General features: G+C 41.8%; 1 protein-coding gene across 1 annotated transcript in view; it reads right to left on the reverse strand.

Annotated features, from left to right (window-relative positions):
• Window positions 1-13,665, reverse strand: part of matr3l1.2 (matrin 3-like 1.2) — a 20,047-nt gene extending 6,382 nt beyond the window's left edge. The window contains exons 1-16 of the mRNA XM_049586418.1: window positions 12,693-13,665; window positions 10,212-10,273; window positions 10,093-10,131; window positions 7,322-7,419; window positions 7,099-7,145; window positions 5,873-5,989; window positions 5,668-5,793; window positions 5,406-5,582; window positions 3,866-3,990; window positions 2,930-3,320; window positions 1,688-1,891; window positions 1,419-1,515; window positions 1,173-1,189; window positions 793-915; window positions 485-613; window positions 187-315 (exon numbers count right to left, since the gene is read on the reverse strand). Of these exons, the coding sequence (XP_049442375.1) occupies window positions 187-315; window positions 485-613; window positions 793-915; window positions 1,173-1,189; window positions 1,419-1,515; window positions 1,688-1,891; window positions 2,930-3,320; window positions 3,866-3,990; window positions 5,406-5,582; window positions 5,668-5,793; window positions 5,873-5,989; window positions 7,099-7,145; window positions 7,322-7,419; window positions 10,093-10,131; window positions 10,212-10,273; window positions 12,693-13,475 (2,664 nt within the window). The 5' untranslated portion in view covers window positions 13,476-13,665. The remainder of the gene's footprint in view (window positions 1-186; window positions 316-484; window positions 614-792; window positions 916-1,172; window positions 1,190-1,418; window positions 1,516-1,687; window positions 1,892-2,929; window positions 3,321-3,865; window positions 3,991-5,405; window positions 5,583-5,667; window positions 5,794-5,872; window positions 5,990-7,098; window positions 7,146-7,321; window positions 7,420-10,092; window positions 10,132-10,211; window positions 10,274-12,692) is intronic.
• Between the last annotated feature and the right edge of the window lie 208 nt (window positions 13,666-13,873).

A 13,873-nucleotide genomic window follows, 5' to 3' on the forward strand; every position in this document is an offset into this window, starting at 1 on the left:
ACGCAAACACATCAGACAGTTTAAATCTCCGAAGCAATGAACACACAAGCACTTCAGTTTAAATCTCTGTAACACTAAACACACAAACACAGCAGTTTAAACACTGAACACACAAACAGTTTAAATCTCTGCATCAGTAAAGTGCCTTCAGGACTCAGAAGTTTAGTACTGGCTCTGGTTCTCTACCTCTCTCTTGAGCCTGTTGAGGAAATACTTCTTGACTTTCCCGTACGGCTCGGCCAGTTTCAGGATGTTAGCGTCTGAGTATTTACTGCTGGGGATCTGCCCGATGTACACCACCCTGCTGGAGCCACACTGAACAACACAAAGAAAAGGCATCAAGACAAAGACAAACTGTAGATAAACAGAGCAAGAATAAAAAGATCAACAACTTTTAGTGATTTCCACTGAGACACCTGAAGATATAAAACTATCCAGTATTGAAGACTTTTTAAGACTTTCAGGTAACAGCAGAGATGTTCACCTGGATGGTCGGGTAGCTCATGGAGTGACTGATCCTCACAGGTCGGCCGCACACCGACGCCTGGATGTTACCGTTGTAGAACTTGGCCATCGCTCGAGCTTCGTCTTCTGAGGCAAACTGAAAGTACGCCTGAACAGGAAGAGGAGAGACAAACATACAGAAACAAGTTTACAGTTTGAAGTCTTTCACATTTAACAACAGCAAGATAAAGAAGAGATAAATAACGTTCATGAAGACAACAAAAACCAGAGGACACCAGTGTGATTTCTAATAAACTAAAATAAAGTGCAGTACAATATCCATTGTACCTCAGGCCTTAAGTCCAGCACCAGGTGTTTGACCACTTTCCCAAAAGGTTTGGCGAGTGCCTGGAGCTCGTTCATGAAGTTGTAGCCTCGTCTGAAGCCAACGATGTTGACCACCCTCATACCCTGATGGAGAAGAAATGAACATTTCACATCACTTTAACAGACTTTGATAGTATCTCACTGGTAATGATTCTTTTTTGGTTATCACTCTGAACTGCAGACTTTTTTCTGTGTTATAGAAATAACAAATTATAGGCCCAGGACAACACGTTCTTTAAATTGTGTTTTTTTTGGCTTTGTGCTGAGGAAGTTGTTTTTTTTCAGGCAAATTCAAAGGAAATGAAAAAAGAGCCGTAACAGTGATAAACTGTGATACGTACCCCTTTCCTCGAACTGTCTGCAGAGAAGAAGAAACAGAACCAAAGGAGGGAGGATCAGCGTTAGTTTCAGGTTTCATTTCAACACATGGAACAACTTCTTCTCAGAATTTCATCCTGACTCCATAAGAGCTTTTTATCCTCTGACCCAACATGTTGACATCGTACGCCTGTAGATTTACTATATCTTTAATGTTCAGTTTCAGTTCAGTAATAATTTGTACTGTTCAGGAGTAAATAATCAGGTACCGATGGTTTCAGACTCTCCGTCTTCTTCATCATCATCCTCTGCCAGTTCGTCTAACGTCACAAAGTCCTCCATGTTCTCCAGGAAGTCCTGATCAAACTACACAACAACAAACAAAACATCTTTGTCAGATTTTCACAGCCTGGACAAAACTCTCACCTCAAGGTCCATATTTAATTTTTACTCTCCAAGAACTGAATTAAAATGTGAGTAAGGGTGTTGGTTTAACCAGGTCTTCATGTAATTAAACTTAAATGAAGCCATGTGCTACCTCTCCAGGCACATCGTCCTCCACCGTCTCTGAACTCTCTCCTGGTTCTGCGCTCGGTTCTTCTTTGTTCTCCTGTTCCTCTGCTGAGGCTTCGGTTTCCGTTGGTTCTGTGTGTTCCTTTGACTCCACCTCCTGCTGAGCCTCACCTTTAGCCCTGTCCACATCTCCAGGTGTGTCACCAGTGACGTCATCACCATGAGGAACCTGTATACATACGTATATGCTCATAAGCTTAGTGTATCGCATTAAAAAACAAATCTGTCTTCAGGGAGAGCCAGACAAGAAGTGCAGGGGAACATGACAGCTGTCTTTTAATTATTGTATTATTCATTGTATTATTTTATCAATAAAATTCTATAAAAACAATCTTTTTTCTCTCTAATAAATGTTTTAAAAAGGCTCTCTACATTTAATCATTAGAAAATTATTACTGGAACAACTTATTTTTTCTTTCTAATTAATATCACATATGAGCAAAGTATTGTTAAAAAAAAAATTATTTTTCTCTCTAAAATCACCTTCTTGCTCTTTATTTCTTACTTAAAAAAACTTAATTTTTTATTTTAATTATTATCACTTATGCGCATGTTTTTTAAATGTATGTACGTTTTTTTAGTTTTTAAAATTTATAGTTGACATCACCTTTAATATAACCAACTTATTTTATTTTTTACTCTGCATTTTTTTCTTTTTAATTAATATCACCTATGTGTATTTTATTCATTTATTTATATTATTTTTAATTTTTATTTTCCTTTCGCATTATCACCTACCATGTATTTATTTCTCTCTTTTTTACTTTTATAATGTATTTTTTTTCCATTTATCACCTCCATGCAATTTATTTATTTTTTACTATATTTTTAAAAAATGTTATTTGTTTCTCTTTGTCATTATTACCTATGTGCAATGTATTTATCTATTTTTTACTTAATTTTTTTTTTTTTTTACTTTAATAATTTCTATTTTCTTTCTTTCTGACATCACCTTAGTGCAATCTATTTATTTTTACTTTATGATATTTTTCTTATTAATATTACTTTTGTGCAACATATTTATTTTTCGGTTTTAATTAATTAATTAATATCCACTATGTGCAATTCTTCTTTTACATTTAAAATTATAAGTTAACTTAAACGTTAAATCTAATTTTCCTGTCATCACCTCATCGTTTGTTTATGTGTTGACTCTAATAAAGTTTGATTCTCCATGTCTATATGTTTCTGTTCAGTATTTTCTCACCTCCTCCTGTTGGACCTCCTCAGACTTCTCCCCCGTTTCCTTCACAGACTCCTCCACCTCTGCGTCTTGCTCCTCCACCTCTGCGTCTTGCTCCTCCACCTCTGCGTCTCCATCGGTTACCTGCTCCTGAACCCCATCCTCCTCCCCTCCATCCTCTCCCTCCATCACTCCTGATACCTCCTCCTCCTCTGCTGCAGGTTTCTCCTCAGGTTTTGGTTTGGTCTCCTCCTCTTTCTTCTTCTCCTCCCTGGTTCTGGAACTGGACGAGGATTTGGACGAGGAGCTCCTGGGAGGGTTGGAGGAAGCCCTGGTTCCAGAACCGGAGGAGGAGGCTGCGTTTGCTCCGCTGCCCCTCTGGCTTCGATTGTCACCACCTTGTTTCCGGTTCACACTGAAACACAAAAGTGTTAGATCAGATCTTTAAATACAAAGCTTCCATTTATAATCTACATCTGGAAAACAAATTGACACGTGCTTTATGTGCCACAGGTTTTTAACACAGAGTAAATATCAGTATGTGAAACGACAGACTATCAGTGTTTCAGTGACATTAGAAACATGTTGATGAGACATCCTGAGTCCCTGAAATGTTGAAATACCGATAGAGCAAATTTAAAAAAGATAATTTAGAACTTGTTTTACTTCGATTTTGGTGACCACCATGCTGCACATTCAGGAACATAAGCTCTCATAACGCTCTAGGGGATGTAAACAGAAGTGCCCTGAATTCAGTTAGTTAGCTTTAAGCCTGTATTTGTTAACATTTAGTCACTGCACACTGCAGCATTTTCTGACTCTAGTCCTCCACGTTTTCAGGCGAGAGCTGAAACCTGCCATCAGGTTAATTTATTTCCATACTTTTCTCTTTTCCAACCCTCAATAATCTTGGGTGTTGCTGTCGTGGTAACTCAGGGTCTAAAAGGCGTCTGCACTCACTTGAGGGTCTTGTACTTGGTGCAGATGTTGAGGCGAATGGATCTGCCTTTGATGGTGAGCGGGTTCACGCTGTAATATTTCACCAGCATCTCTGCGTCCTCTGGAGTTCCCAGCTGGACAAACGCCTGCAAAACAAACACGGAGGAAGATTCAGAGTAGGGATGGAAAGAGTACTTGAGTACAAAATCTGGATGTCAATATCCATTCAACATATAAAGTAATCACCGCTCAACCTCCCACATGTGAACATGACTCTTCTACTTTTTTGGTTAGACAGGGCTCCAGACTGCGCCTAATTGGTCGCATTTTACGACCTTTGTTGGAGACCATGTGACATAGTTTTTTAACTAGGAGCACCAGCACGACTTACAAATCCACCCCTCTCCCCCTTTTTCTCTCTCCTTTTTTTTTTTTTATAATTGCATTTCATGGAGGAGCGGAAGCGAGTGTGTGTGTGTGTGTGTGTGTGTGTGTGTGTGTGTGTGTGTGCCTGTCATGTGTGTCTGGATGCGCACTGTGAGGCGGGGGGCGGGGGGGCACCAGTAACCATAGCAACGTGCAGCAGTTTTAGTACGTGCCTCTGTGCGCAGGGTTAGACAGAGAGGGGTCAGAGAGCTGGTGTCGAGTAAAAAGTGCTGTGTCGTTTGACCATGAAGTGACGCTATGTAAAGAACTATAGATTCGTTTTTCACAAGAAAAAATAATCCAAAAACTCCTGTCGGTCCTGTGCCAGTTTCCCAAACTTCCGACGACGATAGTTCAGAGGACGAGTCAGCAGGTGATGTCACAGCACTGAAAAAGCCAAAGCCCTATCATTTCCGACAAGAATGGCTCACTGAATTTACGTGGTTGAGATATTGTAAAGAAAAGAAAGTGATGTCCTGCGTGTACTGCTCTCAGTGCGGCCCGAAATTTGCAGGGAAAACTAAATTCACTGACTCCACCACACACTTCAAACATGAAATGCTGGTTAAGCACAACAACAGCATCAGGCATAAATTATGCAGGGACAGATGCAATGATGGAGCAAAAGCGCCGCTGCACACATCATTTAAGAGGCAGGGTTGTCTGTGTTTATTGCTAAATTATCAGTAATGCAGTTAATATAGACAAAATTATGAATATGTTGTGTCGATATAGATAGTGCTCCAAAATTTTGTGCTGATGCTCCTAAAATTTTCAGTAAGGAGCACTGGTGCTCCTGGTGGAAAAAGTTAGTCTGGAGCCCTGTTAGATGGGTAAAATCCTATCTGGTTGCTTCGCTCAGCGCCTCCTTGCCTTGCTGTTGCTCCATTTATTTTTATTATGAGACACTAGGTAACGACTACCTGCAGCAGTGTGAGCTCCATGCTGGGAACAGTTGGTGACAGTACGCCCACAGAGACACAGCAACAGGACTAATTGTTGGCATCACACTGCTAACACTGACCTATTTCGGTGCAGGTTGGAGTTTGCTGAGACTGTTACCTCTGAGATCTCTGCATCATCAGTTGACCAAAAAAAAGCACAAACCAGCTGATCAGAATGTCTCCTCATTTACCTGGTCGGATAAGAAGAGGTGTTTCTCCACGATGCCGAAGCGCCCAGCGATGGTCAGCAGCTCATTCTTCTTCTCCTCCTCTCTGGGCAGGTTGGAGAAGAAAACCACCTGGCTGCCATGACCTTTGACATCCCTGACAGGTCTGTCCATTGATCTGTCCGACGACCGGTCGGCTTTCTGAGAGTCAAACAAAAATCAAACTGTCTCAGGAAGGTTCAGAAGCAATCAGACTGCGTAACAGTGTGAGGACAGCTGCCGTTACCTCGATGACCATCAGCCTCTGGGACAGGTAGAAGGTGAGGGGTTTGCCGTACAGAGTCGCCTCGTTATCTGTGTAGTAGTTCACCATGTCCTGAGCCTCCTCATGACTGCTCATCTCTAAGAAGGCCTGATGGAGACAAAGAGGTCAAACACTGAACATGAAGTTTGACTTAATAAGATGACGGAGGTTGAATGAGCAGCTCCACCTTGTTCTTGAGGACCAGGTGCTCCCTCAGGCAGCCGAACGGCTCGGTGAAGGCGAACAGAGTCTTGTTGCTGAGAGGTTTCCTGTCGTACTTCACCACCACCACTCTGCTTCTCAGCTGAGGACACACAACATTTCACTTCAGTTTCACCACGGAACAGATAATATGTTACACCCCATACAAAACCACTGAAATGTCTGGAATCAGCTGTAGTATTCATGCTTTTCTTCTTTTGTTCAGTAATAACTATTTTAATGGAGATAAAAAAAAAAAAAAAAAACAGTAGAAGTATTTACATTTGAAATATTTTGGCCCCAAAACAAGAAAAATTTAATGATTCGAACCTCCATTGATGAGAGGAGACATGGCAGAGTTCACCTCTCAGGAAAACTTACACTGCGCTAATATGACATTTTGGAATTTAAGCCAACAAAGGAGTTGTCCTAACTGGCTGTAAGCCCCGTTTTGACCTGAATTTAAGTCACTCATGGGACGCTGTGGTTCCATTTCATCCTGTCGCCTGCTTTCAAAGTGCGGCAATGGACAAGGAACAGCTGATTCATGAAGTTGACATGAAGAACTATCTATATGATGCCTCTTTATTTCACTACAAAACCTATGTAAGGTGTCAGCTGGCTGGAGGGAGATCGCCAGGAAATCAAAATTTTTTGGTAAGCTCAATGAACGGCGCTAACAACAAGCTGTTGGATATACTGTACGGATTTCCCAGTAAAAATTACAATATAAACATGTCTCCTGTTTTAAAAAGTCATGTTACAAACGTAGGAAGACGGCACGTGAGCTACTTATTTATCAGTGGTGGTTAAGTCTCCAGTTTGACAGCTACGTGGTTTGTTTGCGTGACACAATAGAAGTGCATATTTAAAGGAATTAGTGTGGACAGACAGCTCTGTTGTTACACAATACTGCACAATGGTCAGATGGTAGTTTTCTGCAGGGAAACAGTGTCATTATGTTCCACTCCGGAAAGGCTGCTGAGTTAAGCGGGAGACCTAATAAAATTTGGTATACCATTCGGTCTTTGGCTTAACATCAAATTGAAAATTCTCACACCGGCCCAACTCTTCATCCAAACACCATGTCTTAGCCTGAACACGCCCAATACACTACTGAGCTCTAAAGAAACGTCATGAATCCCTGAGATCACCTATAATTACATGATTAAAGTGTGTTTATAATGTGATGACAGAAGAGGACAAACTGACCTTATTTTGTCCCTTTTGTTTCTTTCCTGACAGACCAGCAGCTCCTCCTGACACACACACACACACACACACACACACACACACGGACAATAACATTAACATCACAACTTCTAGTGTTATAGATACATTACTGTAACACAACACGTGAAGAGAAGTTAGACCCGATCAGGCTCTGTGATTGTAATGATAATGATAATGATGTGATTTCTGCACAGTGTCTTACCCCAGCTGGAAGACATCCCTCCTCCTGTTGAAGATGAAGACATCGGGGCAGGTCCAAGCAGTCCTGGAGACATATTGGGGGTGTCCAATAGACCGCCACTGGAACAAAGACACAAGATGATGCTTACTTGTACTACGTGTTGAGACACAAATCGCCTCTTTAAAAAGGACAAAAAAGTTTTCTAAAACTAAAAACACACATTAGATAACCTGAATCTGAATACTGACAGATTAACGACACTAACAGTGTTTCTCTGAATACGCGTCCTGTTGCATTATTTTGCTGTAACACAAACCATCTTCTCACAAAATACCTGGATTTGGTTTTATGTCCTGATGAGGGTGTAACAGTACATGTATTCGCCTCGAACTATTCGATAAAGGATGTTCAGTTTCTGTAGCATGAGTTTTCCCTGTAATGTTTTGGCGGCACACTATTAGCTCTCAGTGATCTGTAGCATGCTACTTGACTTAGCCCGGTCAGTCAAGCTCAATGGACAACAATTTATGTCTAACTGAAGTTGGGTTTGTCTGTGGAAACATTTCAAACGTTATCTATCAATCAATCAATCAATTTTATTTATAAAGCCCAATATCACAAATGACAATTTGCCTCACAGGGCTTTACAGCATACAACATCCCTCTGTCCTTAGGACCCTCACAGCGGATAAGGAAAAACGGTAGAAACCTCAGGAAGAGCAACTGAGGAGATCTAAAGAGAAACCAGAAAGTGTGTGTTTGCTCTTGTTGTTTTTGACCCATAGATTTTAAAATAGCTTTAATTTGATAAATGTGTCAAACTGGGGAACAGACTGGAAGGCAAGTCCTTCTCCTCAGAGCGTTCAGGCAACTTCAAACTGCAGATTCACACCATGCATAAGTACTGTAGTAACTAATGCTACTGAGCCTTCATCACTGCGTATATACAATCACACTCGAGCATACAGTAACATTATTTCATAGAGAATACAGAATAAAGCCTATGGTCAAAATGCTTGAGCTCCACTACACAGCACCTTCATGTGCATTTTATTCTGTATAAAAGAGCACAAGCTGTGGTTCAGGGATTCTCAACATGTCAGAGTCTAACGATGGAGCATTACATTACATTACATTGTTGGCACAAACATTTTACAGCTAAACAGTATACTAAAATGTTTCTAAAAACATTTGAGATGAGATTTAGGCATTGCTGTTACAAAATCTTGACTCACATCTGATCAGCGTTGCCTAGTTTGACAGTTTGAGTGCAGTTTATTAGCAGTGGTTGACATGACTGACAACTGTGTTCATGACTCCTCTGCTCTGGTTGGTTGTTTTTGTTCAGACACCATGGATTCAAGCAATGTCATTAGAAGCACTATGAGCAGAAGGAGGAGTCTGATTTTTTTCCACAGACTCTCTCTCTAGCCCTTTTTAAACAGGAATTGTGCAAATTTGCAGGAAAGCCCAATCAGTCTTTTTTCAGCAGCATTGGCAGTATAAAAACAAAATCGGGGAGTGCAGCAAAATGCCACCTACCTACTTTTGTTTATACAGAATGTGCCTTTTTCGGGGCAATGGGGGCGTGAGCAAGTAACAAAACGTGTAGCTCAGCGTGTGACGTAAACAGTGACATGGGAGGGAAGCCGCGGCTGGTCAGTCCTTCGGCGATTCTCTCATAAGTCGGCCCGTTCTTCACCGTCCCCGTCATCCAACGGTTAACAGCCTCTTCGTTTGCGAGGACAATGAGGGCGCGCAATTCTTTGTCTCCCCAGTTGCTCATCTTTACAGTGTCTGTCAGGTTTGTGTTTCCCTCTTGCTACTAGCTGCTCACTAATTCCTGCTATCAGCTGTTTCCTGTTCATCCACCGCCAGTGGCTCGCACGTGCGGTGTCATCAACAGTTCCTCCCACAAGTCATCAACAGCTCCTCCCGTTGCAGAAGGCCACCTAGGTCTGTTTAAACTAAAAGGGTTCCACCAATATGTCTACCCTACGAGGTGGAAATTGGGCACCTCGGATCAACTCGCCAATCCGGCTCTGTGTGTCTAAACGCTCGCAGCTTGCCGACAAAACAGCCCAACATTCGCCGAAAATCTGGCAGTGTAAAAGGGGCTTCTGTCTTCCCTGCTGTACCGAAATTGTATCAAACCATGACATGAAATCCAAGGACATACAGAACTGTGAACTTTGAATTTTGTGTACCAACAATTACTTTCACTGTGGGTCAATCAGTTGACTATTTTCTTGATTCATCAATTAGTTGTTTGGCCTACTAAATGTCAGAAAATGGTTAAAAAAAAAAAAAAAAAAAATTACGACCGATTGCTCTCCAAGTTGAAGATGACATCCTCAAATGTCTTGTTTTGTCCACAACCACAAGATGTTTAGTTTCCGGTCACAGACAAGAAAACAAACCAGAAAATATTCACACTTCAGGAACTGCAATCAGAAATGTTTGACTTTTCTTTTTTCTTACAAAATGAGCAAACTTATTTATCAGTTATCAAATTAGTCAGGGATTAATTTAATAGTTGACAACTGATCAGTTGGTCGTTGCAGCTCACGTACTGTTACACCCCTACCTCTGACCAGAGCTGACGTTTCGGTTCAGGACCTCCAAAATGTGCAGACTAATGTAAAGTGGAAACCAGAAACAATGCATACACCCTGAGGTAAGTTCCTCTGGTGGAAAAGAGCTAAACTTGAGCACATTGTTGTCAACTACATTGATCACTACAAGGGCTGTTTAAAAACCATATTCAGAGTGTTAGTGTGAGTGTCTCTTACCCTCTGCCTGAAGACATACCAGGGTCCCACTCTGGATACCTGAAAATATCATTTACTAACGTTACATCTCCAAAAGGTACAAAGTTCTCTGTGATGTTGAAACTGTGTCAGTGACTTACATGTCGAGCAGCAGGCGCCTGTTTTCAGCATGTCGAAGTCCATTAATGTGCTGGTTCCACTCCTACAGATTCAAACACAGAGTTACTGACGCTCAACAAGCCGCTTCTCCCCCAGTCAACCTACGTTAAAGGAATAGTTCACCCAGATATTAAAGCTTTGGTCAGCCTAAAACAGCACTGGGCCTTTAAGTTCATATTTCAGTCACACTGAAGTCCTGACTGTCGCAATATTACAAATGTTCAGAAACTGGTATTCAGTTATCTTGTGAATGGTCTGATTTATGAAGACACAGTGCATCTGTCTTGTCTCCAACTCCTGCAATGTGACTATTTCCATCCCACTGTAACTAAGCAGAATGGGTAAAACATTATTATTACGGTGATGATAATTAGAGTCAGTTCAATAAATAGGCCAGCTGCAAACATTAGCCAATGATAGCTTATTTCTAGAAATGGGTTCTGATCGCTGGCTCCATTTTGGATCCGGTTTAAAGTTGGTAAAACACCCAGATTCATAAAACTCCACAATCAATGAATCCCTTATTGAATCTTTCATTAATGATCTTCTCTGTCTGACTCTACAGACGTCTGCAAATAAACTACTGACACAAACAGACACCAGCTGTTAACAAGACTGACTGAACACGGCCGATCCAACGTCACGCCAAATGTGTTACCAAGTCCCTGTTTTAATGTTGATCATTCATCGTGTGTTACTGATAACTTGAGATGGGCGAGTGCTCAGTCAGCCTGCTGTCACTGTTAAACTGTATTTTGCAGGCATGTAAGAAACTATTAACACACTTGAGTATCACGATATTAAGTTTTGCGATGCTGCACCAATTCTCAAAAACACTAGAGTTTTTTTCTTCATTTGTTTATCTAAAAAATTCTGCAAGCACTTTTATATTTGTTTACTGAAATAGGCTAATGTTAATTCCTTAGCTCTGACTGTACAAAAAGTAGTGCTTTGATGTTACAAGGACTGGGTTAAATACAAATGCAGAGCCCACTGTTCTTCTGATTGGATAAAAAAAAGTTAACTTTTGTTATGCACTGGTGGTGTGTTCTCTATACTATGAAAGATTTCCTAAAATAAGTTTAAAAATTAAATATATTGCCTTGCTTACAGTGGTTCGATATATTAAAATATACTGAATCTTAATGTCTGTATCATAATAGATTGTAAGAACAATAGACGTAGCTACCATGACGTCACACATGGCACTTTGACTGCCGCCATCTTGTTCGTTTGTTTTTTGTCAGAAGTGACCATATTTGGGCACAATGACGTTGTAGAGGACCACGGGGGTTGATGAGCTTGTCGTTTTCATAAATGTTGAAATTAGTTACAGAGACCAAAAACATTTTTGTACCAGGGTGTAAACATGTTTATTTCTGTTGTAAAACATGGGCAATTTAACATGGGGGTCTATGGGGATTGACTGGTTTCTGAAGTCAGCCTCAAGTGGCCATTTAAAGAACTGCAGTTCTGATTTTTCAGTTCTCATCATACATAATACGCATTGTGCTACCAGATTCTTGCCAACATACAGCCCTCCGTGTCCTATAGCAAAGCTGCAACCGTTTTCCTTCAGCTAACATCAAAAGAGTCCTGCACAAATATCACAGGTTTATTGAGTTGATATTTGCTAAACAGCTTTTCAGCTCAGTTGAGTCTCTGTGGTTCAGATTTGACACTAAGGAAAATAAAGAGGATAGATTTATTAACTAAGACGTCTCCATTCCAACAAACTACCTCAAAAAGATTCAATAAGCGATTCGATAAAATGCTGTTTAACCCCATCCTTACTTATTTCTGATCAGAAGGGTTTGATTATGTCATGTTTGTATGTCTTAGCATTTTTTTATTTATCCAGATCAACCAGTTTAACAGCTGATACTGAGGCTTAGGAGCATAAAGGTGATGGATGTCATCATGTAAACAGCAGCTGATTGGTTCAAGATGTGTCAGGCTGGATTGCAATGACTCTCATGGAGATACTTTCCAGACTAAACTCTGCTTCTGGCATGAAGGATGTATGTATATGGTCAGTGTTTATACGGTAAATTTTTTATTGTTGAATTTCAAGGTGAAGAAATGTGTAATAAATAATGTGAATGCATCGTCTAGCTGGAGGATGCTGACATAAGAGTGAACAGATAATGACAAGAAGAGAATTCTGGGTGGACTACTCCTTTAAGACGTTTAGATGATGACTGAAGAAACTTAAATTTGACTGTACCATGCTGCAGAGTTTCAGGTGTATGTGTAAGAAATTTAAGACATGCTATAAGGTTGTCTAAAACAAGGAAATAACATGATGCAAACTGGACCTCCAGTCACTGGGAACATGAGGGATGATTACCACCTGTCACTGACTGAAGTGGACAGAAGACCTGAGCTGAGCTCAGGTGTCTGAACTGAAACATTTAAAGTTAGTCCGAGAGGAAAAGAGGAAGGAGGCTGGACGTACTCACCATGGTGGAATGAACGTCAAAGTCACAAAGAGAGCACACATGGGGGAACATGGGGGGCATGACTCCCAAGAAGTCTTGGACTCCGTTTGATGGGGAGCCCATCCTCCTCTGCATAAAGATGGGCTCAGACGCCGGCGGCCCCATGCTGAGCCCGCTGTAGGAATCATGGTGGGACAGCTCAGAGTACGGCCTCTCTCTGCTCCCACCCCCACCACTGCTGCTGCTGCTGTAATTTAAGCCGTAGCTCCGGCTGGAAGTGACGTCCTGCAGTGAACTGAAGCCGAAGTCTGAAGAGGGCTGGGCCCGGGCTGAACCCGGACCCAGAGAAGGAGCGCCCATCCTCCCCATGGGCACGTCATCCCAGCTGTCCCTTCCTCCTCTAAACCCAGCATCAGAGGACATGGAAGATGCCACCCTCCGCTCTCCTGTGTCACCTTTGCGGCTCTTGAGCTGCATGAGGATGCGCGGCAAAGTCTCCACGCTGATGTCCTCTTCAGGCATTTCAGCCAGAGCGTCCAGGTCAGATGGCGACAGCCCCAAACTAGCAAAGAGCTTCATGGTGTTGCCAATATGGTTACCACTGCCACGCCGGGCCATCTGGGAGCTGCTGTCTTGGCTTTCCATGCCACCACTACCCACCCCCATACCTGAGGCCATGCCCCCCATCTGCCGGCTGGATCGCTGTTCACTCATGCTGTAGTTCAAGGTCTCTGCAGCGGCCAGGAGCCCCCGCCCCACAGCAAAATGCTTCTGACCTCCATCTGCCTGCGACTTCTGAGACATGACGCCACAAAGTGGAGCGGCTGTCTGGCTTCAAAATGTTTTAGTACAGGCAAGTCAAGATAAAGAACGAAGCAGGCAGCAAAATCGTGATTGTTTTCTAAGGATTGTGGAAAGTTAATGTCAGTCAATGTCTTGTGCAAAGAGTAAACTTGATCAAAGTGAAGGGGAACTCCTCTTCTCTGGAGAATGTCTTATTTCTGCTGAAACACAATGAGGTAGAGACACCCTTCAAATGCTGCCTCTACTAAGAACACAGAAGCCAGTGGAGAGGCACTGAGCATGTACAGCAAATGGAAGAAAATGACTGTGATTCATTAACAGTCACCTGAGCAGATGTAAACTGGGATAACTGGGACACAAGAGGCAATAAGGAAGGCGACAGAACAAGCTACAAAGAC

This window comes from Epinephelus fuscoguttatus, linkage group LG9, assembly GCF_011397635.1.
Source record: "Epinephelus fuscoguttatus linkage group LG9, E.fuscoguttatus.final_Chr_v1".
NCBI lineage: Eukaryota > Metazoa > Chordata > Actinopteri > Perciformes > Serranidae > Epinephelus > Epinephelus fuscoguttatus.